This window comes from Jaculus jaculus, chromosome 1 (genome assembly GCF_020740685.1).
Source record: "Jaculus jaculus isolate mJacJac1 chromosome 1, mJacJac1.mat.Y.cur, whole genome shotgun sequence".
NCBI lineage: Eukaryota > Metazoa > Chordata > Mammalia > Rodentia > Dipodidae > Jaculus > Jaculus jaculus.
Window position 1 is genome coordinate 23896133 of NC_059102.1, and position 24212 is coordinate 23920344.

The 24212-nt window shown below is 40.0% G+C and overlaps 1 protein-coding gene across 1 annotated transcript in view; it reads right to left on the reverse strand.

Annotated features, from left to right (window-relative positions):
• Positions 1-24212, reverse strand: part of Smc3 (structural maintenance of chromosomes 3) — a 49418-nt gene that overhangs the window by 23934 nt on the left and 1272 nt on the right. The window contains exons 3-13 of the mRNA XM_045155549.1: positions 17624-17662; positions 15875-15942; positions 11159-11230; positions 10500-10579; positions 10186-10264; positions 8833-8950; positions 6754-6929; positions 5687-5767; positions 5300-5464; positions 4906-5027; positions 4392-4605 (exon numbers count right to left, since the gene is read on the reverse strand). Of these exons, the coding sequence (XP_045011484.1) occupies positions 4392-4605; positions 4906-5027; positions 5300-5464; positions 5687-5767; positions 6754-6929; positions 8833-8950; positions 10186-10264; positions 10500-10579; positions 11159-11230; positions 15875-15942; positions 17624-17662 (1214 nt within the window). The remainder of the gene's footprint in view (positions 1-4391; positions 4606-4905; positions 5028-5299; positions 5465-5686; positions 5768-6753; positions 6930-8832; positions 8951-10185; positions 10265-10499; positions 10580-11158; positions 11231-15874; positions 15943-17623; positions 17663-24212) is intronic.

Below are 24212 nucleotides of genomic sequence, written 5' to 3' on the forward strand. Positions count from 1 at the left end.
ATAAATAGGCACAGTAGAAAAGTCAGCTCAGGATTATACCAAGAATCAAAGAGTTGTTTTTAAATACTGCAATCATTGGTATAAAAATTTGCTTCTATCCAGGATAAAGGACACATTTCATCTTTACAGACATACATACACACACACACACACACACACAAGTGACCACTTCAATAACCGAAGGTGTGGCTGAAATACTAAAAATACTGAAATTCAAACTTGAGAGGGAATAAGGCATCTCAAGAGAAATTCTAATCTCGAAGGGTTGGGGAGGTAGTTTAGTCAGTAAAGCACTTGCCATCCAAGTGTGAGGGCCCAAGTTCAGATTCCAGCACCCATGTAAGTGCTGGGTGAGACAGCACACACTTATAATACCAGTGAATGGGAAGCAGAAACAGGTGGATCCCTGGGGCAAGCTGGCTACCTAGGCTAGACAAATCTATAAACTCTGGGTTCAGTAGAGAGCTTGTCTCAGTAAATAAGGTGAAGAGTGCCGGGTGTGGTGGCGCATCTCTTCAATCCCTACACTTGGGAGGCAGACGTAGGCGAATCACCATGAGTTTGAAGTCACCCTAACACTACATAGTGAATTCCAGGTCAGCCTGGGCTAGAGTGAGACCCTACCTCGAAAAAACAAAGAAAAAAAAAAAGTAAATAAGGTGGAGAATGATTAAAGAAGACACCTAACACTAACCTTTGGCTTCCACACAGAAGCAGACACTCATGAACATGTATCTTCACATGTGCACCCCTCCACACATACATTCACACCCACACACCAAAAAAAAAAGGGTTTTGACTTATCATCAAGCCCTTTCAAAAAGGATATGTGCTATTATTGGTGGTTCCATGAACTCAAGATAAATTTCATTTTATTTCAAGAAAGGATATGTAGCGATTATGCTGAAAACCTGCTAACCGATTTCCACAAAACAATCTAGTTTAACCTGTGTTTTGTATTTCTTCCTTAAAGTATTCAAACTCCCACAGTACACTTGACTTTCAGAAGTTGTATACTATTGCTTATTACGACTGGTCATTTTGCCCACCAAATAAGGGCACTTGCCTTCAAAGCCTAACGACCTGGGTTCAATTCCACAGTACCCATGTAAAGGCAGATGCACAAAAATGGTGCATACATCTTAAATTCACTTGCAATAGGCCATGCTGTGCCCATTCATATTCATTCACCCCACCCTCACCTGCTTGCTATAAATATTTTTTTAAATAATGTCTATGGGCTCTTTCTCTGTGCGTGTGCGTGTGTGTGTGTGTGTGTATGTGTGTGTGTGTTTAGGGTAGAGTCTCACTGAAGCCCAGGCTGACCTGGAGTTCACTATGTAGTCTCAGGGTGGCCTTGAACTCACGGTGATCCTTCTACCTCTGCCTCCCGAATGCTGGGATTAAAGGCGTGTACCACCTGCCTGATAAGAGTTTATGTTTTTAATGTGTACTTTGGGGTGTCTAATATGTATGGTATATGCCTGGGTATGCAATAACATGATTAATGTGGCACCCCATGAACCTGCCTGTGGAGGCCTGAGAATTCTCGTCAGGTGTATCCCCCTCCACTGCTAATCCACCTTTCCAGAACTTGCTGGTTTGCTTTTCTTTCTGTGAGCACAGTTATTTACAAGAGTGCTGGGAATGGAACTCAGCAGCTCTAGGACCACTCTGGCTTTTACGTTTTCATGGAAAGTGCTCTTCACCATTGCACAATCTCCCCAGCCCCTTTAGTGGGTGTTTTTGATAACCAACTGGTGTACTTCTCACAGGAGAGGTTCATTCTGTATATGTACTATATACTCCTTCACCCCATGCTTGTCCTGCATAGTCCCTGGGTCTCTCCTCATCTAATTCATCACCTTTCACTACCTGTATACACCATGCAAATCACTTTAAGAAATCATTTTTCCTTTTTCATTTGTTTCAAGTAATATGGCATCATCTTTACTCTTAGTAAAAATTCTTTGAATTTTTAGAAAATGGCCACCAGGCATGGTGGTGCACTCCTTTAAGCCCAGCCCTAAGGAGGTAGAGGTAGGAGTATAGCCATGAGTTCGAGGCCACCCTGAGACTCCATAGTGAATTCCAGGCCAGCCTAGGCTAGTGTGAAACCCTACCTTGAAAACCCCCCCCAAAAAAAAGAAAGAAAGAAAATGCTAGCTATGGGGCTGAAGAGATGGCTTAGTGGTCAAGGCACATGCCTGCAAAGCCTAAAGACCCAGGTTTGATTACTGAGGTCCCATGTAAGCCAGATGCACATGATGGTGCATGCGTCTGGAGTCCATTTGCAGTGGCTAGAGGCCTTAGTGTGCCCATTCTCTCTCTACTCTCTCCCTCTCTGTCTCTAATAAATAAATAAAACCAATCTTTGAAAACAAATGATAGCTATGTTAAGTGTTTAATTTATTTAGAAAATGTTTGTATTCTCTCTACCTGCCTTTCTCTAACAAATAAAAGAAAAAATACCTTTAAAAAACTCAGAAGTGGGGGTGGAAAGAATGTCAGAGCCACACATTGGGTCATGATACACAGAGTCATTTCCTCCTACCCATAACTGTGGGCTAACTCCACAATGAATGACCATACCTCAACAAGGAGGGGCCAGGGGGAGGGGGTAGGACATGGACGAGCCTAACAATGGTACCAACTTGACTGTATTCACTGAGTACAAAATTAACTTTAAAAAAAAAACTTAAAAGGGGGGCTGGAGAGATGGCTTAGCAGTTAAGTGCTTGCCTGTGAAGCCTAAGGACTCTGGTTCAAGGCTCAATTCCCCAGTACCCATGTAAGCCAGATGTACAAGGTAGTTCATGCATCTGGAGTTCATTTGCAGTGGCTGAAGGCCCTAGTGTGGCCCATTCTCTTTCTCTCTCTGCCTCTTTGTCTGTTACTCTCAAATAAATAAATAAATAAAATATTTGAAAAAAAAAGCTTAAAAAGGGTTGGAGATAAAACTCAAAAAAAAAAAAAGAAAATGTTTGCAAAACCGCTACTGCTTACACCAACAAAAATATGTTCTGCATTAAGTTATTAAAATGACAGAAAATTATGCTACAATAAAAAAATGAGGCTAGAGAGAGAGAGTTTAGTGGTTAAATCATTTGCCTGTGAAGCCTAAGGACCCAGGTTTGATACCCCAGCACCCACGTAAGCCAGATACACAAGGTGGCTGGTGCCATGTGTCTGGAGTTTGTTTGCAATGGCTAGAGGCCCTGCATATCCATTCTTTCTCTCTCTAATAAATATATAAACAAGAATTAATTCTTAAAAAAAATTAAAAAGGTTTTAGAATTGTAAAATGGTTAAAATGAAAGGCAGAGTAGATACTATGAATTTGTAAAAATATTTAAAGTATATTCAACCTATACAAATACTGACAGACTATCAATAAATAAATTTAAGAGAGCTGAAGAGATGTCTTAGTGGTTAAGGAGCTTGCCTGCAAAGTATAAGGACCCAAGCTTGATTCCCATTCTTTTTTTTTAAGGTTTTTATTTGAGAGAGAGAAAAAATGGACATGCCAGGGCCTTTAGCCACTGTAAACAAACTACAGATACATGTGCTACCTTGTGCATATGGCTCACATGGGTCCTGGGGAATCAAACCTGGGTCCTTAGGCTTCACACCAAGTGGCTTAACCGCTAAGCCATCAACCTAGCTCCTCACTTCTTCTATCTGCCCCTTTTCTCTCTCTCAAAATAAGCAAGTAAACAAATAAAATACTTTTTAAAAAGTTTAAGAGGAATATTACATATATTATGTTAGTCTTTTCTAAATAAGTATCTAGTTTGTACATCTTAAGAATAAACTTTATGGGCTGGAGAGATGGCTTAGTGGTTAAGCGCTTGCCTGTGAAGCCTAAGGACCCCGGTTCGAGGCTCGGTTCCCCAGGTCCCACGTTAGCCAGATGCACAAGGGGGCGCACGCGTCTGGAGTTCGTTTGCAGAGGCTGGAAGCCCTGGCGCGCCCATTCTCTCTCTCTCTCCCTCTATCTGTCTTTCTCTCTGTGTCTGTCGCTCTCAAATAAATAAATAAATAAATAAAATTATTAAAAAAAAAAGAATAAACTTTATTACAAATAACAGAGTAGGTAAAACTGTATGTTTATCTCATCTAAAAGATTTTCAGGGCAAGGGATATAGCTCAGTTGACAGAATTTTTATCTAGCATACACAAAGCCTTGGGTTAGATTTCCAGTATATCATAAACCAGGTATGGTGGTACACACCTGTAATCCCAGTACTTGGGTGGTGGAGGCAGGAGGCTTGTCCTGGGTTTGATGCCAGCCTGGGCTATATGAGTTCCAGGCCATGCCAAGGTACATAGTGAGCCTTTGGTTTCAAAACAAAAAAAACAAAAGGCAAACAAACAAAAAAAGTTCTTACATTATATTGCTCCAGATTTTTCTCTTTATTTGCCTCTGTGTCCTCCAAATCCTTATGTATGGCGGCAATCTGTCTCTTTTTATCATTAATAGCCTGATCTAAAGACTTGAGTTCCTTTTTAATCCACTTATCCCTTTCTTCTTTTGATGTAAACTGGCTTCCTCGACCCTGCTTTGCATAAAGATCTGTTCTTTCCTGAGTAGCCTGAGCCAACCTACAGAACACAGAAGAGAACAAGAAATAAACAAATTCAATTACAATCAGTAATTGTACACAGAAAAAGTACATTTTAAAAAATACATACAAAAAGGCATTAAGCATCAAAAACAACTGCTAAATAACAAAGCTCCTTATATTAGCTAGTTTTATGTGACATCAATTAAACTTTGAAAAACAATGGCTATTTGAAGCAGGTATTTGCCTCTAGTTACTATGCCAGTATTTTTAACCCACAACTACATAGGCTCTATATAAGAACTATGAAGAAAGTTAAGAGTTGAGGAAAATTTCAGACCTAGCAATTCCTCGCTCCTCTTTTTCTTTTACACTGTTGAATTTAGGTTCTGTTTCTGCCAGCTCTTTCTGCTTTTCTTCTATTTTCTCAAGCAGCTTCTGCCTTTCTTTTAATAAACGTTTCTGTAAATAAAGTAAAAATGCAATCTGCTTAAATTTTTTGGTTTAATTTATACATCCAGAATAAAATGTTCTCTCTTAAAAAATCTCAAAAATAACTCAATCTGACAACATAGAGTTAATATAATAAACAAAAAGTATTACATTACTACTTGAATACAAATTGTGACAAAATTTTTAGAAAAACCACAAGTACAGATCTATCACAGAAAGGATTATCTTCTCCAGTTCCACTCACCCAAACTAAGTATCTCCTTTCCAGCATTTTTACTTACCCGCTGTTCACTGTTGCCTGCCAATTCGTCTTGTAAATCCTTGGCTTTAAGCTCCAACTTAGTCCTCTGTTTAATTTGCTCTTGTCTTTCAGCACTCAGTTGTTCTTTTTCTTCTTTCATAGCTGAAATTTTTGTTTTCAATTCTCTAACCTGGCGCTCAATATCCTGTTCAATAGTATCCAAGAGAAGATGTGTCAGACACAAAAGCACACTAGAACCGAGGCACCATTCAGCATGCTTTCTTTGCTCTTTTCTTCAATTAGAAGTTTTAGTTCAACTTCATCTTTCCAATGCTCACATCTGTTAATCCCCTTGTGCTTACCATTTTATTAATCCTGGTACAAAAAGATTTGCTGAGGTTGAAACTATAATATCCCCGAACCTTACCTCCATTTTGTCTCTTGCATCCTGTTGAGCATCTCTTAGCTGTCTGGACTTTTCTCCACTAGTTTCTCGCTTAGCAGAAAGCTGAAAAACAGAACAAGCTACTATATCTAACTCATTTTGCATTTATTTTTATATTTCATAACATCTGGTAGCTGTTTTAAAATTCCTAAAATAAACTAGTAACTATTCACTTAAAAAAATTAAATATTGGGTTGGAGAGATGGCTTAGCGGTTAAGCGCTTGCCTGTGAAGCCTAAGGACCCCAGTTCGAGGCTCGGTTCCCCAGGTCCCACGTTAGCCAGATGCACAAGGGGGCACAAGCGTCTGGAGTTTGTTTGCAGTGGCTGGAAGCCCTGGCGTGCCCGTTCTCTCTCTCTCCCTCTACCTGTCTTTCTCTCTGTGTCTGTCGCTCTCAAATAAATAAATAAAAAAAAATAAACAACAACAAAAAAAAATTAAATATTGCTGGGCATGGTGGCACACGCCTTTAATCCCAGCACTCGGGAGGCAGAGGTAGGAGGATTGCTGTGAGTTCAAGGCTGCCCTGAGACTACATAATAAATTCCAGGTCAGCCTGGGCTAGAATGACACCCTACCTCAAAAAAATTAATTAATTAATTAATTAATTAAATACTCTTTCATATTTTCTTTTAAATAGAAAATTCAAGGATTACCTAAAACAAATTTCTGTACAAAATATGGCAATACTAATTTATAAAATACATTCTAAAATACCAAGTAAAAAATTTGGTCTACCTGACATTACCATCTTATATTTCAGATGTAATTATAGCAAGAATAAGAGTCTAGGCATTTTCTTCACAGTAAACTAGACAAAATACTGGTCAATAATGCTTTGTCAGGTATGCTGGTGTGCTCCTAGTTCTTGCACTCAGGAGTAAAGGCTAGCATGGGTTACATAGTAAAACCCTGATTCAAAACACCAAAAACAAAAAAGGTTTTAATTTTACATTTCTATTTAAAAATCACTGAAAATATAAATACAAGGAAAATTTAACATACTCATAAATAAAATTAGTCTGATTGTCAAAGGTTAAGTATTTTACCTCATCAAGCTTAGCACGAGTCTCGTTAAGTTCCTGATTGTAAATGGTATATTCCAGGGCTCGTCTCATTTTATCCCACTTCTGATACTGAGCTAGTTCTTCCTTTTCTTCCTCTAAAGTATGTAATCTCTCTTCAATGTATTTTAACAACTCATTGATTTTTTCCCGTTTGCCCTCTTTAAAAAAAAAATGGGGATAGGATGGAGTTATATAAGTTTCACCTATTACTTCTCAAACATATCATGAATTAAAATTACAGTTAAGAATTATAACTTTTTTAAAAGATACTTTTATTTTTTATTTATCTGAAGCAGAGAGAAAGAGAGAAAGATAAAGAGTAAATGAGAACTGGTGTACCATGGCATCTAGCCACTGCAAACAAACTCCAGACACATGCGCCACCATGTGCATCTGGCCTACGTGGGACCTAGAGAATCAAACCTGGGTCCTTAGGCTTTGCAGGCAAATGCCTTAACTGCTAAGCCATCACTCCAGCCCCAAGAATTGTAACTTTATTTTGTGGGTTTTATGTGAGAACCAATCTAAGATATTAAAATGGCAATTTAGGAGCTAGAGAGTGATTAAAGGTGCTTGCTCTGAAAGCCTGCTGACCAAGTTTGATGCCTAGCATCATGTAAAGCCAGATGCAAAGTGGTGCTCATCTGTAATCCAATATGCCTTTGGCAATGGGGGCCAGGCCCAGGAGAATCAGATTCCCAAAGCCTGAAGGCCAGCTATACTGGACTGCCCAGCAGCAAAAAAAAAACAGAGAACCTGGCTCAAGCAAGGTAGGAGAGATCCAATAACCTCAGGCTGTCTCTGACCTCCACACCCACACAACCATACAACGTACTCAGATACATATACACAGAGTTTTTTTTTTTAAAGGCAATTAGGGGCTGGAGAGATGCTCAGTAGTTAAGGTGCTTGTCTACAAAGCCTAAGGACCTGAGTTCAATTCCCCAGTACCCACATAAAGCATGATATGCAAGGTGGTACATATGTCTGGAACTCATTTGCAATGACTAGAGGCCCTGGCATGCCCATTCCCTATCGGCCTCTTTGTTTCTCTTAATCTCTCTCAGATTAAAAAAAAAATTTTTTTTCAAGGCAATTAAGATGCTTTTAGATGGAAAGCACTGAGAACTAATTTATACACTATAAAAATGATTCTCAGCCGGGTGCAGTGGCACGTGCCTATAATTCCAGCACTCGGGAGGCAGAGGTAGATGGACTGCTGTGAGTTCAAGGCCACCCTGAGAATACATAGTGAATTCCAAGTCAGCCTAGGCTACAGTGAGACGCTACCTCAAAAAAACAAACAAAAAAAGGTTCTTGCATTATATTATATGTAGCAAATAGCCATAATTAAATCTTCCTCCCTCACTCTCTCCTTCCCTCCTTTCATCTTCCCATATTAAAGAAAAAAGACAACCACTGGCATTACTGAGTCTCACTTATCATTAATGACACTATAGATAACAATCATATATGAAATATCTATTATGTTTTACCTGTTACAGTGCTCTTTCCTTGAAAGCTCATTCTACAGAAGGAGATTTTGCAGATGGAGAAGTTATGGACCAGAGATCAAGTCTGAATTCATGTTAGTGTGTTTTTAGTCAGAAATTGACCCTAGGATGCCTAACTCTAAGCCATGGTATGGCACAGCACTTGAGCAACAAAGTAGGACTTCCAGAGTAAATGTGCTGACAAAGATTCTAAGTTCAAAGTTTTGTATATACTTGTTTCTGAATGACCTACACATTTATAGCACTGGATTCCATATAAGCAGAGAAGGAAGAACATCCAAATTTATCAGCCTCTGTAATAATAGAGAACCTGGAGTCCAAAATAACTGACTTGCAAAGGCCCTGTTATCTAAATGGTCCTTTTTATTCAGAGATGAATTACTCACAGATTCAAACCTTAAAACTCCCTCAATCTAATTTACCTCCATTCAATAAAAAAGCAAACTATCAGTCAATGTTCTGAAAAGAGACAAAACTTTTAAATCATTATAACAAAATAAGAAAATAATCTACAACAAGGAATCAGGCAATATCACATTCATTTTACCTGTTTCTTTCATTAAGGAGATGCTTTCTTCTTTCCGCTCATCATACACTCTAGTTCCAGCTACTTCTCTTAACAGTTTCAGTCTCTGAGAATCTGGTGCAGTTGCCATCTGGTTTATCTAAATTTAAAAAAAAGAAAAAAAAAAAAAAAAGGAAGGGAGGAGGGTACTTAATAGGTTAGTATTGTATATATGTAGTACAATGATTGAGATGGGGAGGTAATATGAAGGAGAATGGAATGTCAAAGGGGAAAGTGGGGGGGGGTATTACCATGGGATTTTTTTTATAATCATGGAAAATGTTAATAAAAATTAAATTTAAAAAAAGGGAGGGGGGCTGGAGAGATGGCTTAGTGGTTAAGACACTTGTCTGTAAAGCCTAGGGACCCAGGCTCAATTATCTGGGACACAAATAAGCCAGAGGCACAAGGTGGTACATGCATCTGGAGTTTGTCTGCAGTGGCTGGAGGCCCTAGGTGCCCATTTTCTCTATCTGCCTCTTTCTCCAATAAAAAATATTAAATATATATAATTTTTTATTGAAGAAAACAAGAGCATGTACAGGCACACCAGAACCTCTGGCTGCTACAAAGGAATTCCAGACACATAGACCATTTGTGCATCTGGCTTTATGTGAGTACTGGAGAACTGAACTTGAGCCAGTAACCTTTTCAAGCAAGCATCTTTGAGTGCTGAGACTTCTCCCAGCCCCATCTTAAAATGTTTAATGTGGTGGGGGGGGAGGAACTTAACTATACAGCCCAGGCTAGCCTCAAATTTGTGATCCTCTGGCTTCAACTTCCCCAATGCTAAGATTACAGGAACATACCATTATGTTTGGCTCTCAAAAGGGTCTTACATACAAATATACATAGGCTAAGTTTTTGGTAGGTTAAGATTTTAAACAGGGCTGGGGAAATAGCTTAATTGATAAAGTATTTGCATAGATAGCAAACATGAGGATCTGAAGTTGGATCACCAACACCAGCATTAAAAAAAATAATAAAAAAATAAAAACTGAGCATGGTAGCATACACCCACAGGGGAGGCAGAGACAAGAGTTCCTGAGACTTGCTCACAAGCTAATCGGCCAAATAGGTGAGCTACAGATTCAATAAGACCCTGTCTCCAAAAATTCAAAAAGAGCTTTGGAGATATGGCTCAGTGGCTAAAGGCACTTGCTTGTAAAGCCTGACAGGGTTTGATATTTCCAGTACCCATGTAAGGCCAGATACCCGAAGTGGCACATGCGTCTTTGCAAGAGGCTATGGTGTGCCCATTTTGTGTCTGTCTCTCTGCTTGTAAATATAATAAATATTTTTTTTAATTTTAAAAAGAAACACACATTGTTTTACCTTTCCTTGTTTAACAATGTAGTAAGGATTGCTTCGAGAGAACCCAGCACTTTCAAGGAGGTTCATCACATCATTTTTCCTGTTGATAAACAGTGAAATTATTTTCAGATAATATGACAATAGGCAAACTAGCTCCTGGGTTAAACAGCATTGGGAACTACAGACTAGAATTTGAACTATCTGTTGTAGCAGACTCGAAGAATCTTCTTATTGTCATGTTCACAGTTCTAAACACTGAATATTAGGTAAGTACACCTCAGATGAGATAATATGCATATGCATTTGTAAAGAAATTTTAAAGAAACAATCCTTACGTGACCATCTTCTTGTCTAGGAAATACTGATCTTTTTTGGCACCAATAACTCTTCGTAGTGACACTTCCTCTTTATCAATCTGCAAAAAAAAAAAAAAAAAAAGTAAAAACCTAAGGATAGTGAGCTAGAAACACTTTACCTAATTTCTTTTTAATTTTTTTATCATATTTATTTATTTATTTGAGAGCGACAGAGAGAGAGAGAAAGAGGCAGGTAGAGAGAGAGAAAGAATGGGCACACCAGAGCCTCCAGCCACTGCTAACGAACTCCAGACACGTGTGTCCCCTTGTGCATCTGGCTAACGTGGGTCCTAGGGAATGGTGCCTTGAACCGGGGTCCTTAGGCTTCACAGGCAAGCACTTAACCGCTAAGCCAGCTCTTCAGCCCCACTTTACCTAATTTTAAAGTCCTTGATAATGACTATTTATTTTACAACTTCAATTATCTCACTACAGATGATGTTATTACTGACATAATCCCATTTATTTACTAGAATGTCAACTACAATTTAAAGTCAAAATCAGTAAATAAACTGTATTATATGTTTGCATGAACTAAATTATAAAAGCTTAAGAATCATCATGTTTCAAAGTATGAAAAAAACAAGCAAAAGCAATAAATTTTTCTACATTACAGAAAAGCACTAAGAATTACTTACTGGTAACCGGTTGTCTGAATTGTCAAAAATGATTTCCACAAAAGCAGAAATAACACGAGGACCTGTGCCCTCCTGAAATGAGAAAAATGGGATGCTTGTAATTTAGTATTATTGTCCTTTAAACACCTTTTAAAGTTCAGTGCAGCTAGGTGTGGTGCTCCACACCTAATCCCAGCACCTAGAGAAGACACTAAGGCAGGAAGATTGATGTTAAGTTCAAAGTCAGCCTGGGCTACACAGTGACAGCCTAGCTCAAAGAAACAAAACAAGGTTTAGTGCATGATAACAAGCCTGATTTAACAGTGAAATAAAAATATCTATCATACTTGTACATATCTTTCTTGTCAAAACAGCAGACATTGGATCAGGATAATAGAACTTCCCAACCAAGTACTTTTCAAATTCTGAATTAAAAAGTAATAGGGCTGGGGAGATGGTTCAGCACATAAAGGTGCGTGTTTGCAAAGCCTTCTGGCCTGGGTTCAATTCTCCAGTTCCTATGTAAAGCCAGATGTACAAAGTGGTGTGTGCATCTGGACTTAATTGACAGTGGCAAGAAGCTATGGTGCTCTCATTCTGTTTCTCTCCCCCTCTCAAATAAATTATATATATATATATTTTTTTGTTTTGTTTTTTTGAGGTAGGGTCTCACTCTGGCTCAGGCTAACCTGGAATTCACTATGTAGTCTCAGGGTGGCCTTGAACTCTTGGTGATCCTCCTACCTCTGCCTCCCAAGTGCTGGGATTAAAGGCGTGCACCACCACGCCTGGCTAAATTATATTTTTTTTAAAAAACCTATATATGTATTTGTGGCAGTTAAAATGTCCCCCATAGTGATTAAGCCTCATACTTCATCTTCAGCTGGTAGAGCCTCTGGGAGGTGCAGTCTTGTTGTAGGAAAGGTGTCACTGGGGTTAGGCCATGAGGTTCATTAGTCTGCCCCACCGAAGCTCACTTTGCTGCTTCTTCCCTGCTGCAGGCAGGAAAGGGGTCCAGAAATGCACATGGTTCTGAAAGTGTGAGGCAGGACTGAGATTCCTGCAATGGAAGGCCTGTGCAGCCATGGCGTAAAGCTGGGAAGATGTGGGTTGTAGTGGAAACTCCACTACTAGGATTTTGGAGATTCCAGGACTATGGGACTGCTGCCAAGGCAAACAGCTCACTCTGGTTTGGGTAGATCTGCCCAGAAAGCAGAGATCCAAAACTATGGAGGCATAGTTTGGATCCCCAACATTCATCATCTGTCCCTGATGTGAGACATGGAGCTGTTAAGAGTTGATACTTGACCTCCTTGTTTTTGATTTTGCATCAGTCCAATCTTTCTTGGCTATGCCGAATTTCTCCTTTTGGAATGGAAGTATTTATTCTGTGACATTGTTGGGAGGACATAACATGTGTTTACATGGTTCACAGTTAAGAGACTGTCTTGGGTCTCAGATGAGACTATGGACTTCTGAATGGTTTTGAGAATAGTAAAACCTATGGGACTTTTCTTAAAGCTGGACTGAGTACATTATACCATAAGATGGTCATGAGACTGAGGGCCAGGAGCAGAATGTAGTTGGTTTGAATGTGAAATATCCCCCACAGCTTCATGATTTATGATAAAGCTTCATACTCAATCTCTAGCTCGTGAAGCCTTTAGGAAGTACAGTGTTGCTGGAAATGTGTCATAAATAAGCCAGCTTGCCAGTGCTCATTAGCTCACTGCTATCTCCTAGGTGATGTGACAAGGTGTAATGCCAAGCTTCCAGTCTCTGCTCTGCTATGCTTTCCTTACCATAATGAAGCTTCCTCTCAAAACTGGAAGCTAGGACTGGAGATATGGCTCAGTGGTTAAGGCATTTGCCTGCAAAGACTAAGGACAGAGGCTTGAATTCCCAGTACCCACAAAAGCCATATGCACAAGAGGGCACATGCATCTGGAATTTGTTTGCAGTGGCTAGAAGCACTGGAGCAAACATTCTCCCCCTCTCTCTCTGCCTCTTTCTGTCTCAAATATATAGTAAAAAGAAATTTTTTAAATATTAAAAAAAACTTGGAAGCTAAAGTAAACATTTTCCCTCCCATAAGCTGCTTTTGGTGAGGTGTTTTGAACCAGTAGCAAAAAGGTGCCTGCTACAAGGGATTAAAAGGTTTCTGTCATGTTTACAAAGGATCTGAAGTTTAAACTTTTTGTTTTGTTTTGTTTTGTTTCAACTAATTTACTTAGGCAAGGGGAAAGGCACAGTACCAAGGTGCATATGGAGATAAGCAGACAACTTCCAAGTGTCTGTGATCCACCTTCTTTAAGACAGGGTCTCTTACCACTGCAAATGAACTACCCGACCACTAACTGTCCCATGAGCTTTGTTGTTTCCTGGTTTCACCTCCCACTGTCATAGGCCAAACTTGGGATCAGAGATGCATGTACCACTTTGCATCCAGCTTTCTGTGGGTGCTAGGGAATAGAACCAGGTTAGCAGGCTTTGTAAGCAAGTTCCTTTAACCAATGAACAATCACCCCATCCCTAGCCACTCAATTTTATTTTTTTTAATTTACTTGACAAGAGAAAGAGACACTGAGCGCACCAGGGCCTCTAGCCACTGCAAACGAACTCCAGATGCATGTGCCACCTTATGCATCTGGCTTCCGTGGGACCTAGAGAATGGAACCTGGATCCTTAGGCTTGGCAGGCAAGTGCCTTGTGGTGGTTTGATTCAGGTGTCATCCATAAACTTAGGTGTTCTCAATGCTAGGTTCCCAGTTATTAGAGATTTGGGAATTAATGCCTCCTGGAGGGAATATATTGCTGAGGCAGGCTTATATGGGTGTTTTAGCCAGTTTCCCCTTGCCAGTGTTTGGCACACTCTCCTATTCCTGTTGTCCACCTTATGTTGGCCAAGGAGTGATGGCCACTCTGTTCATGCCATTGTTTTCCCTTGCCATCATGGAGCTTCCCCTGAAGTTTATAAGCCAAAATAAACCTTTTTTTTCCCAAAAGCAGCTCTTGGTCAGGTAATTTCTGCCAGCAATGCAAACCTGACTGCAACTGTAATGTTAGTACTGAGAAGTGGTGTCATTTGCTCCAAACTGTATAGCTTTGGCCTTTTGGAGCTGATTTTCAAGAGTAATGTGGAAGGATTTGAAATCTTGGCCTAAAAGATGCCCTGCAATGCTGTAAGTACAGCTTGATGGACTATTCTGGTCAGAGTTAAAAGACCTAAATACAGTAAACTATGGACTACGAGGTTTGGCTTCTGAGGATGAAAAAGAGCTTCACTTGGACTGGGCTAGAAGCAGTTTGTGTGAGAGGCTTGCTGTTATGCCCCTGTCCTAACAATGTGTACAGGGTTGCTTTGTGTAGAAATGGACTAGTATGGGCAGAAGGACATGCCACAGAAATTAAATCTTTGGGCTGAAACTACTGCCCATTCAGCTGCAATTAAGAGATTACAACCTTTGATCCTGGGCCAGCTGACCTGCAGTGGGGCAACAGGAAGAATGCAGACTCTTTTGAAGGGGCCTGAGTACTCAAGGAGTATCCTATTCTTCAAAATCTCCTCTACTCCCCCATGGATTAAGAAATTGGCACCCTACCTGGTATTGTGGAGTATAAGAAATGCAGGAAAGAGAGGGTCATTGAATTTGCAACATGGTCTTGTGTTTTGGAAACAGCCATGGCAGTGTAAAGCAGGTTTGCTGGATGCCTGCATGGAGACTGGATGGAGCCGTGAGGATGAACTGAACTAATTACAGTGGCGACCCAGTAGAGATGCTGGAACAATAAGATGGCTGCTAAGGAAACATGCTGCCTTCAATGAAGTTTTCCAGAACTGTGAATATCCTACCTAGAGGGGCAGAACTGGAACTCCAGAAAACTGTTGCTGGTTAGAATTATTGGAGTCAGAGATTTGTCACTGGCTAGAGTTGCTGGACTTAAAACTACATAGTTTGATCTTTGCCCTCATTGTTTTAAATCTTGTACGGATAGAATATTTCTTTGCTAAACCTAATGCCATCTTTTGCAGTGTGAATATTTATTCTGTGCCATTGTGGGGTTTGGGGGGGTTGGTATTATGGCTCAATTAAAAGATCTTGGGCTATGGGAATGTTTGAACATCACATTAGAATTTATTAAAAAAAAAAAAAACTATGGGGACATTTAAAGTGGGACTTAATACATTGCATTTAACATTATGGATGGTTATCAGTTTTTGGAGGCCCAGGGTGTATTGTGGTGGTTTGATTCAGGTCACCCTCACAAACTTAGGTTTTTGAATGGTTCCCAGCTGATGGTAATTGGAAATTAAACCTTCCTGGAGGGAGTATATTGTTAGAGGAAGGTTATGTGTATTGTAGCCAGTTTCCTCATGCCAGTGTTTGGCACACTCTCCTGTTCCTGTTGTCCTTATGTTGGCCAGAGGGTGATGGCCTCCCTTTGCTCACGCCATCGTTTGCCCCTAGCATCATGGAGCTTCCCCTCAACTCTGTTGGCCAAAATAAACCCTTTTGTTCCAAAAGCTGGTCTTGGTCAGGTGATTTTTGCCAGCAATGCAAACCTGAGTGCAACAAGGCCCAAGGCTAGCCCCTAAGTTGATACAATATTCCTGCCTCAGCCCCTTGAATGCTGGGATAACAGGCATGAGCCCATACCCAGCAATCTTTTTTCTTTTATTAAGATAAAAATTACAATATATGTTTAAAAATACGAAATAATATCTGTCTCACTCACATGCAACAAAGCCAGTCGCTGTTCTGGACGAAGATGACTAAATTCATCACTGAGAACAAATTGAATTGCTGGAAAAACAAAAATAACTTGATTCATTCAAAACATCTCATACCTTAATACAGTATGACAAGTAATAACAAACACTGAAGATACAAAATACTTGTTTCATATAGACAAAATGATTATAGAAAATGTTTTATTAGGCTAATCAGTTGGGAAATGGTATGACAAAAACAGTTTTTACTAAAATAGATAAAGTAAATAAAGAGATAACAGCAAGGTACAAGAAAAAGAGACAATCAGAAGTCAAGTAGGTTTACCTCATCAAAGTATTTACTAATTAGTTAGGTCAATACTATGGTCATGCACTATACAACAAACTACGTATGTTAAGTATGGCCCCTAAAGGTTTTACAGGAATTGAAAAAGTCCTATTGCCTAATGATATTACAGCTCATGTAGCACACACATTTCTCAAAATTAAGGAAATTCAGGGAACTGTTTCGAAAACCAAATTTCTATTACAGTGCTTAGATGGGCCACTATGCCCAAAAAATGGACCCTATTCATCCATCCTATCCAGGTTCACCCAAGAGATCTTTGGAATTCTGTGTCTGTGTGAGTGTATGGGGGAAGCAGAGGGTACTAAGGCTAATGCACTATTATGAGTGTGTGGAGAATGTGTATGCTCAGAACAGAGACTGGTTGTCTCTCAAAATTACCTAGGAAGGATAGGTTCAAACGACTCCCACTTCCCTGGGATTCCGAAATACATACATACTTCTCCCTGCTCTCCCATCACCAAAATGCAACCATTACAGAGCATACACAGGCAGCTTTCTGTGCAGAAAAGGGAGACGGGACAAAACCTTTACTCCTACTAAATCCCTTTTCCCTCAACTCAATTGAGAAGTTCAAAAACTTTTCTTTTTTTTTTTTGGTTTTTCGAGGTAGGGTCTCACTCTGGCTCAGGCTGACCTGGAATTCACTATGTAGTCTCAGGGTGGCCTTGAACTCTTGGCAATCCCCCTACCTCTGCCTCCCAAGTGCTGGGATTAAAGGCGTGCGCCACCACGCCCAGCTCTCAAAAACTTTTTAACATTGCTTCATATAATCCAATTCTGTTATATTTTTCTCCTCAAAGAACAAGAGTATACTTGAATACATTCTATCTTTCTTTAAAATATATTTTTAAATATTTATATTTATTTATTTATTTGACATGGGGGAGAGAGAGAGAGAATGGGCGCGCCAGGGCCTCCAGCCACTAAAAATGAACTCCAGACGCATGCGCCCCCTTGTGCATCTGGCTAACGTGGGTCCTGGGAAATCAAAACTGGGTCCTTTGGCCTTGCAGGTAAACACCTTAACTGCTAAGCCATCCCTCCAGCCCAATAAATTCTATCTTTAGAGAATGTTCAAAGCTCCATGTACCATCTTCAAACAGACAACAGTCTTTGAGTCTTGAGGTTTTTTTGCATCTCTTCATCTTTTCTCAGAACCCACCTAAAATAACCACTTCCACTATTACAGTACAGAGAATATCAAGCAATGTCTTGCTAAGTCTTACAAGTCAGTCACCTGAGACAGAGAACTGAGATTCTACACTCTAAAACCTCTACATTAACTGCAACCATGTTTGAAGTGCTTCTTGGGCTCCAGAGACATAATCTATGAAAACTGATGATTTTAATAAACTACCAAAAGACCTCGGGTCAATATATTTAGAATTCGAAACTCAATACCTACCATAGAAAAAGTTACTTTTTCCGGATCCATTTCTGCCCACTATAAAATTTCAAAAAGTACAGGTTACTGCATAGAAAAACCAGTAAAATTAAAATGACTAACTCTACTCAAAAATTTTAAATGCAATTTTTCAAAAACACCTTAATATCTGAAATTAAATGCAAACATTAACAAATGATACCAATATGTACTTACAATAACATAATTAAGTTTAATTTTTGTATAGACTTTAAATAAGCTTTATTTTCTTCTGAGACAGAGCCTTACTATGTAGTTTAGGCTGACTTTGAACTCCTGACAATCCTGCCTCACCTTCTGAAGGGATAATTATAGGTATGTGCCACCATGCCTGGCTTGGAGTTTTAAAAACAAAACCAAACCAAAACAACAACAAAAGAGAATTTATTGTTTTTATATGCTCTTTCCCAACAGTTTTTTTGTCTTTTTTTTTTTTTGGTTTTTTGGTTTTTTGAGGTAGGGTTTCACTCTAATCCAGAAATCACTATGTAGTCTCAGGCTGGCCTTGAACTCATTCATGGCAAGCCTCCTACCTCTGCCTCCTGAATGCTGGGATTAAAGGTGTGAACACCACGCCCAGCTACTATTTTTTTTTAATATTTTTAATGTATTTATGTGTAAGAGAGGGAGAAAATGAATATAAAAGAGCACATCAGGCCTCTTGCCCCTGCAAATGATTTTTAGATGCATGTACCACTTTGTGCATCTGACTCTGTGGGTGCTGGGAATGGAACATAAGCTGCCAAGCTTTGCAAGCAAGCATATTTAAAAACTGAGTCATCTTCCAAGCCCTCTGTACTATCCTTACTGAGACAACTTTTCTGTAAAGTTTAAATCACTTATAAATAAAAGCTGAAACTATCATTATAGGAATATAATTTAAACTTTATAATCCATTGGTAACTGAAAATTTAAAAATTTCTCTCTAATTATTACTCCTACCCAAATTGATAAACACTACTTAGCAATTTTAAAGATCATTAAAATTATTTTTAGAGAGAGAGAGAGGGGGGATTGGCGGGCACCAAGGTCTCAGCCATTGCAATCGTACTCCAGATGCTGAAGGAGTAAATGCCCTATAAAGTGAACTTGGACTAAAGAATGACAGGCACCAGCAGACAAAACCCTCTTCAATCCTCTTCCTCTCCCTTCTTTCTTTTTTTTTTTAAAGTTTATTTTTATTTATTTATTTGAGAGCGACAGACAAAGAGAGAGAGAGGCAGAGAGAGAGAATGGGCATGTCAGGGCCTCCAGCCACTGGGAACAAACTCCAGATGTATGCGCCATCTTGCATTATCTGGCTTACGTGGGTCCTGGGGAATCGAGCCTCAAACCAGGGTTCTTAGGCTTCACAGGCAAGCATTTAACCGCTAAGCCATCTGTCCAGCCCTCCCTCTCCTTTCTAAGGCATAGTGCATCTAGAAATGCCTGTCTGGAAGTTATCCAACATGACCACAAACCAGCTGTTTCTTCCTTATAAAACTGAGATCACCTTTTGTCCTTGACTCTTGCCCTCGGACAGCACCTTCCATTAAATCTTCAGTGGCTAAGTCTGCCTACTCTGTTTTCTAGGAAAACTGGGCTAATACAAGTATTGGCTGTTAATAATGGTTATGGAGCCAGGGGTGGTGGCACATGCAGAAAATCTCAGCATTAAAGGAAGTTAAAAGAGAGAATTCAAGGCCAGCCTGGCTACATAGTACAGCCTGTCCCAACCAAAAGAAGAGGGGGAGTGTTATTTCTAAATGGAAATAATTTTTTTTTAGCTTTTATGCTTTCCCATACTATGTTAACATGTATCTGGTTTTTTCAAGGTAGTCTCACTAGCCCAGACTGACCTAGAACTCTGTAGCTCCAGACTGGTCTCAAACTCAGTGATCCTACCACAGGCCTCCAAGTGCTGGAATTAAATGTGTGTGCCACCACACCCAGCAACATGTATTTCTTTTATTAGAAGAGGGGAGAGGGCTAAAAATAGCATATACAATCATTCCTAATATCCACAAGAAATTAATTCCAGAACAACCTCCCTCCCCTGCCATGTATACCAACATCTGAAGATATGTATGTCCCTTATAAAAAATGCCATTGTATGGGCTGGAGAGATGGTGTAGTGGTTAAGCGCTTGCCTGTGAAGCCTAAGAACCCCGGTTCGAGGCTCGATTCCCCAGGTCCCACGTTAGCCAGATGCACAAGGGGGCGCATGCGTCTGGAATTCGTTTGCAGTGGCTGGAAGACCTGGCGCGCCCATTCTCTCTCTCTCCCTCTATCTGTCTTTCTCTCTATGTCTGTCGCTCTCAAATAAATAAATAAAAAATGAACAAAAAAAAAATTTTTAAAAATGCCATTGTATGTACATAGAACATACACAAATGCTCTCTAGGTTACAGTGTGGACATATAACACATGCAGATCCTCTCTAGATTATTGTGTGGACATATAACACACGCAGATCCTCTCTAGATAACTGTGTAGACATGTAACACACATAGATCCTCTCTAGATCACTGTGTGGACATGTAACACATGCAGATCCTCTCTAGATCACTGTGTGGATGTGTAACACACGCAGATCCCCTCTAAATTACAGTGTGGACATGTAACACACACAAATCCTCTCCAGATCACTATGTGCATGTGTAACGCAAGCAGATCCTCTCTCAACTGCTGTTTGGACATGTAATGCACGCAGATCTTCAATCTGCACTTAATTAAATCTGAGGATTGGGAACAAGTGGATATGAAAGGCAAGCCATATGTATATATCAGCAGGAGAAATATATGCTCTCAAAAACAATTTTTTTTTGGTGGAGGGGTGTTCAAGGTAGGGTCTCCCTCTAGTCCTGGCAGACCTGACAGAGAATGACTGTTCCAAGCTGGCCTTAAACTCACAGTGATCCTCCTACCTCTGCCTCCAGAATGCTGGCTATTAATGGTGTGTACCACCATACCCGGTTCAATTTTTTTGGTATTTTATTTATTCAACAGAGAGAATAAGGCAGATAGAAAGAGAATGGGCACACTGGGGCCTTTAGCCACTGCAAGCCAACTCCAGACACACATGGGTACTGGGAAATCAAACCTGGGTCTTTCGACTTTGCAAGCAAGCATCTTAAACTGCTATGCCATCTATTCAATCTTCAAATCTTTTTTTTTTCCATTTAATTTAATTTTACATATTTGACATAGAGGCAGAGAGAGTAAGAGAGGGAGGGGGAGAGAGAGAGAATGGGCATGCCAAAGCATCCAGCCACTGCAAACCAACTCCAGATGCATGCACCACCTTATACATCTGGCTTATGTAGGTCCTGGGGCATTGAACCTGGGTCCTTTGGCTTTACAGACAAGCGCCTCAACCACTAAGCCATTTCTCCAGCCCCTAATCTTTTTTTTTAAGGGTCAAAATCATTTTTTAAAAAAATCAAAGCTATATGCTTTCACCAGATATTTTTAAAAGTGAATTTCAGTACTTAACTACTTTTCATTTTCTTAATTAAGTGCCTGCTTTTAAAATGTTTAACCAATAAGACCACTTGTTTCAGTTAAAACAAACCAAAGTGTCTGGGGAGATGGCTCAGCAGTTAAAGGCACTTGTTTTGCTGGCTCAGAGTTCAATTGCCCAGATGCACAAAGTGGCACATGAGCCCGGAGACTATTTGCAGAGACCCTGGTGTACCTATTCTCATTCATTCTCTCTCTCTACTTGTAAATAAATTGAGGCTGGAGAGATGGCTCAGTGGTAAAGAAACTTGCTTAAAAATAAGTATTTTCTTTAAAAGCCTACAGATTTCTTAACCAATTTCCCTTTGTAACAGCGCCAGTGATGTTGTAACAAATTTAGCAAAACAAGTGCTTGATAACAGCTGAAACAAAGATAGTTGGCAGACCTTACATACATCATTTTAGATAATAATGGTCATTACTTTATAGATCACATATAATTATACATCCAAAATGTTAGGCTATTTTTAGCTTCTAAGTAAAAGAAATAATACATATCTAATAATTTTTTTTCACATTTCAAAAGATTTGCAGAATGACAAAAAAAAAAAAAAAGCTAGGTGCTCTTGGCAGTTAATGGTTGTTGGGAGAGGGGAGACATTGTTGCCCATGCTCTGGTAAATAACCCCCATCCATGATCATGTGAGCAACCCTAATTTTAACTCAATGGGTGGTATATACACACAAAAGGCATCATTAAACTGGTGGTGGTTATTCACACCGGATACTTCCAGTATTCAGGAAATAGAATTAAGAGGAGGGCCCTGAGATGGAGGCCAGCCTGGGCTATAGAATGAATCACAGGTTAGCCTAGGCTACAATGAGGACCTGCCTCAAAAAAAACCATCATCGACGAAGAAGGTGAGACTAGCTGCTGGGAAGAAAGGGTTCAGTGGGAACAGGAGTACATGACAAGATAACGGGGGGGGGGGGGGGATGGAGTTAATATGATCAAAATACATTTTTATATATGTATAATTGCCAATTAAAAAAATCAGAAGCTGCCAGGTGTGGTGGTACATGTCTCTAATCCCAGCACTAGGGAGGCAGAGGGAGGAGGACTGCCATGAGTTCAAGGCCACCCAGAGACTACACAGTTAATTCCAGGTCAGCCTGAGCTACAGTGAAACTCTACTCGGGGAGGAGGGGGGGGGGACAGAAGCCCATGCAATCAAAATGGAAGCAGGGGGCAAAAGATGGCTTAGTGATTAAGGTGCTTGCTTGTAAAGCCAATGTACCAAGGTTCAATGCCCCAGGACCTTCATAAGCCAGATGCACAAGGTAGCACATGCATCTGGAATTCATCTGCAGTGGCTGGAGGCCCTGGCATGCCCATTCTCTTTATATATACTTACATGCATATACATTCACAAACACACATAAATATATCTGCCTCTTTCTCTCTCTCTCTCAAATAAATAAGTATTTGGAAGGGGGCGCTGATACAGGGCCTTGCTCTACCTCAGGCTGACCTGGAATTCACAACATAGTCTCACACCTGGCCCATTACTTAACATTTTTAAATGTAAACACGTTTAGTGATCTCTGTTGAAGTAATAGGCCCAGCATAGTGGCTCACATCTGTAATCCCAGAACTGGAATGGCAGAGGCAAGAGGATCACTGAGTTCAAGGCTAACCTGGTCTACATACTGTCTACATCTAAATTTTTTTTTTTTTCTAGGTAGGGTCTCACTCTAGCCCAGTCACTATGTAATCTCAGGGTTGCCTCAAACTCATGGTGATCCTCCTGCCTCTGCCTCCTAAATGCTGGGATTAGAGGCGTGTGCCATGACACCCGGCTAAATAATTTTTTTTTAAAAGAGAATAAAATGGAAGCAGGGCTGAAGAAATGGTTTAACGGTTAAGGCGCTTGCCTGTGAAGCCTAAGGACCCAGGTTAGATTCCCCAGAACCCACATAAGCCAGATGCGCATGGTGGTATAAGCATCTACCATATGCAGTGGCTATAGGCCATAACACACCCATTCTCTAATTTAAAAAAAATTAATTTTAAAAATGTAAGCAAAAAAATAAATAGAAAATAAATGTATGCAAAACCCTAGTGCAATCAATTCAGTTAACACTCTTCAGTAGCTAGAGCATGCATGGGGAAAACCACATTTTCTGTATTCCCAACTAGAGGCAGCAACTGAAGTACCAAGAGCAAGATGCATCTACCCCTTCACTTTACATTTTTGTGTATTTAATTTTATTTTGAGACAAGGTCTTGCTATGTTAATCAGTTGGAATATGGCCTCATCAACATAGCAATACCTTCCCAAATAGCCCTCAGCTCAAGTGATCCTCTCAGCTGTCTCCTTAACTAGGACTATACAACCACACTGGGCTTTAATTTATTTTACATAAAAGTATGATTTTAAGGGTCTTCTACAAACATGGACATTCAGTACTACTTTTTAACATTTTATTATGTATTAAAGAGAGAGAATATGAGTGTACCCATGGCCTCTTGCCACTGCAAATGAACTACAGCTGCATGCGTCGTTTTGTGTATCTGGTACTGGGGAATGAAACCCAGGCCATGAGGCTTTACAAGCAAGCACCTTCAGCCACTGAGCCATCTTCCGAGCCTTCAATCTTTCTTTTTACTGATTACTGCATGCAAACCTCACTTTTGCTATAGACTGGGAGATAATATTAAGGCTAGATGACATTTTGATGATGGGACCATGTGATCAAGATATCAGTTATATGTTAGCCACAAAGGAGCCCTTATCAGAAATCAATCATGCCAGTACAAAGATTTCTAGCCTCCTGAACTGTGGGAAAACCAGTCTATAGATCTTTATAATGGCTGATCAGGAAGCTTACACTGAGGATACTGTATGTAATACCAAGCTGTCATTTGCACATTCTGGTTTTCTTATTTCTAGAAGCATTCATTTCATCCAGCCTTTAAAAATTCAAGAGGGGCTGGAGGGATGGGTTAGCGGTTAAGGCGTTTGCCTGCAAAGCCAAAGGACCCAGGTTCAATTCCCCAGGACCCACTTAGGCCAGACGCACAAGGTGGCACATACATCTGGAGTTCGTTTGCAGTGGATGACAGATC